Genomic DNA, 2,954 nt, shown 5'->3' on the forward strand with positions numbered 1-2,954 from the left:
GGCCAGGAGCCCAGCAGTGCCGCAGCCGAGCAGCGCACGTCAGGAGGAGAGCCTGCCCTTCATGCTGGACCTGCAGAGCTTGCCGGGACTGGCCAACATGGACCTGAGTGCCCAGAACCCCAACATCCAGGTGCGAAGGAGGTTTAAGGGAGCCCTACGGGGATGCGGGTGAGCGATGCATGTGCTTCTGGGCCTCCTTGTATTTACCAAATGGAAATGTCTTGTGAGTGGGGTCCATGTGGCTGCCATCTGTCTTCTTGGTAACTACCAGATGCAAATAGCTGGCACAGGCAAGCTCCTTGCCAGAGAAATTTACTCATGGCCTTTTCCCAGCCCCCTCCCCTAGGCCCCTCTCTGTGGAGCAGGAGCAAACACTCCTACAAGAGTGACCTCTCAGGTTCTGAGGGTGGTGTTGGTCCCTATGGATGATCACCAGCCCCTCTGCGCTTTCTGCTCTGCCCCTGCTCAGTCCCTTTGGATAAGGCAAGACCGCCTGTACTCATTGTGTGGTCTTGTAGCCCTAAGCATCTCTAGCCTCTCAGGCTGGGTACCAGTGCGTGGGCTGCTAGGTCTGTCCCAGGGCTGTGCCCCAGCTCACTGCGCTGCCTCATATCTGGCCACCAGGTGACGATCGAAGTGGTGGATGATCCTCAGGCTGAGATGGAAATGGACTTGTTGAAGGAGACAAGCAATGACTGGTCCCTGACATCCTCTGAGTGGTTGTCCCACAAGGACCTCTTCTGGCCCCTCTTCTGGGAATACACTGACCCCACTGAGAAGGAGGAGGAGGAAGAAGAAGAGGAGGAAGAGGATGACAACCTGGATGTAGCAGACAGGGAGGAGGAAGAGGAGGAGGAAGATTACACAGCAGAGTATGAAGAGGAGGAGTCCATGCTCAGTGGAGTGGGAGGTGACTGGGACCAGCGGTGGCCTGGGCACAAGAACTGGATCTTCAAGGAGAAATATAATTATGGTGAGTCCACTTGAATGTGTGTAGCTGCCCTGCAGGCTGGCACTGTCCTCCCCTGCCCTGCCTGACCCCCAGCCCTGTCTCACTGCAGGGGGAACAGCCCTGCACTGAGGATCACAGCACACTGGTGCTCACCTCCTGCTTGAAAAATAAGCAAGTGTGCTGAGGAGCAAGGCCAGTACTCATCTGGGGCTGCCAGCAGTCAGACATGCCAGTGTCCCAGCGGGAATTGCCCTTGCATGTATCCACACTGGAGCGTGGCCTCCAGTGAAGGTGTGCTCAGATGAGAAACACGGTGTAAATGTTTAACAGCAGGTGCTGCTGCCATCAGCTCAGGTCCCTTTGGTGACAGCAAGTGCCAGAAGCCTTTGCCACAGACCTGGGTATCCCCCAAGAAAGAAGCTGTGTAGGGCTTAGACAGGAGGTGCCAGTGGGCAGACAGGCCAGGGCATCACAGTAGCTCCCCCGTGCTCCAGCCACCACCCCAAAACCAGTCGACCTTTGCTAACATGTGATGCTTCAGCATCATGGCCACTGCATCGGGCACACTCAGTGAGGATGGGCAATGACCGTCTGGGTTGGTACAACCATGAGCAAAGCTGTGAGAACAAGAGCCTTTGCTCAGGGGTTGCTGCCCTGGGGCTGCGAGCAAGACCAGGGTTGGCCCTCGGCATCACACGGCCGGGCACCTCTGTGTGCTCTGGGCAGCATTGGGCCTGCATCCCTGTAAATGGCATCCTAGGGACAGGGCAGAGCTGAGGGAGGTCCTAGGTGCCTGCTGGTTCTCCTGCTGCTGAGGCCCACCACTCTCTGCCTCTCCCCTGCCATGCACAGACGATGAAGATGAAGAGGAGTGGAGCCCATGGTCTCCTTGCAGCATCACCTGTGGCAGTGGCAACCAGAAGAGGACCCGGTCATGTGGCTATGCCTGCACAGCAACAGAGTCGAGGACCTGCGACCTACCACGCTGCCCTGGTGAGCCCTCAGCCCTTCCAACTCTTGGGCGCTGCCTGACCCCTGTGTGTGCTGGTGCTCTGCCACTGTGGGCTGGGCATTTCTCACACTTCAAGAACTAGTTACATTGAATGGTATCTGGGCTAGTGACTGCAGGGGTTTGTTTCCATGAAGAAGCTCTGCTGAGGCTTCATGGCTCCCCAGGCAGTTACATGGTGCCTGAGGGTGGCAGAGCTGTCATCCAGCTCAGTGTGTGACTCCGTGCACCTCTTTCACACTGGGAGCTCAAAATCCTCTCCTGAGGCATATTGAGAATGGGCTCCATCCACTGGGATTTGCATAGCCCACAGCCTTGGGCCAGTCTGTCCTGTGTGTTTTGCTGCTGGCCCTTCCATCCAAGCATGGCCATGTCACCAAAGCATTGGTGGGGGTGGGGGGGTGGAAGATGGATGGTGTCTGGTGCCCTTATGAAGGAAAAAAACTCACCACTACTTCTGGTATTCAACCTGTCTCTTTGGTTTTTTTCCCCCCTCTAAAGGAGCAAAAGGGGAAATGGTCTTCCCCACAGAGGAGACGCTGTTCAAAAGTGACAACGCAACAGAGCTGTTCAACTCAGGTCAGCCTTTGCCTCTGCCTTTCACTGGGGGCTTCGGTGCCAGCCACATGAGGGGTGTAGCTGGCTGGTGGGGAGGGCTTCCCAAAGGGTTCCTGCATCTGGGGTCCAGACCTAAGTCACCCAAACCACTGCCACATGCAGGCTTCAGCAGTGATATGGGGAAACCCACAGCCCTGGTATAACGCGGTCCTGCTTTACGGTGCCGTGGCTGAGGCCAGCCTGACACGTGCCCTCTCCCATGGGGGGGTGCTCCCATCCCAGCCCCTGTAGCAATGGGTGCCTCCGGCAGAGGCCCTGCAAGGGGCAGCTCTGCCCCAGTGTGAAACCCTTTGCCCCTGTCACTGCCTTGGGATGGAGCCCAGCCACAGCCTGTCCTGGCAGCCTGGCTGCTCCTGCCTTGTGCCTGCAGGCTCC

The 2,954-nt window shown here is 57.5% G+C and overlaps 1 protein-coding gene across 1 annotated transcript in view; it reads left to right on the forward strand.

Annotated features, from left to right (window-relative positions):
- Positions 1 to 10: 10 nt before the first annotated feature.
- LOC103780759 (isthmin-2-like) overlaps positions 11 to 2,954 on the forward strand; it is a gene marked incomplete at both ends in the record, with an annotated part of 5,110 nt that continues 2,166 nt past the window's right edge. The window contains 4 exons of the mRNA XM_008948450.1: positions 11 to 130; positions 625 to 973; positions 1,805 to 1,945; positions 2,463 to 2,540. Coding sequence (XP_008946698.1) covers positions 11 to 130; positions 625 to 973; positions 1,805 to 1,945; positions 2,463 to 2,540 — 688 coding nt within the window. The remainder of the gene's footprint in view (positions 131 to 624; positions 974 to 1,804; positions 1,946 to 2,462; positions 2,541 to 2,954) is intronic.

The sequence above is a fragment of the Merops nubicus genome, unplaced genomic scaffold (assembly GCF_000691845.1).
Source record: "Merops nubicus isolate BGI_N331 unplaced genomic scaffold, ASM69184v1 scaffold52280, whole genome shotgun sequence".
NCBI classification, from domain to species: Eukaryota; Metazoa; Chordata; class Aves; order Coraciiformes; family Meropidae; genus Merops; species Merops nubicus.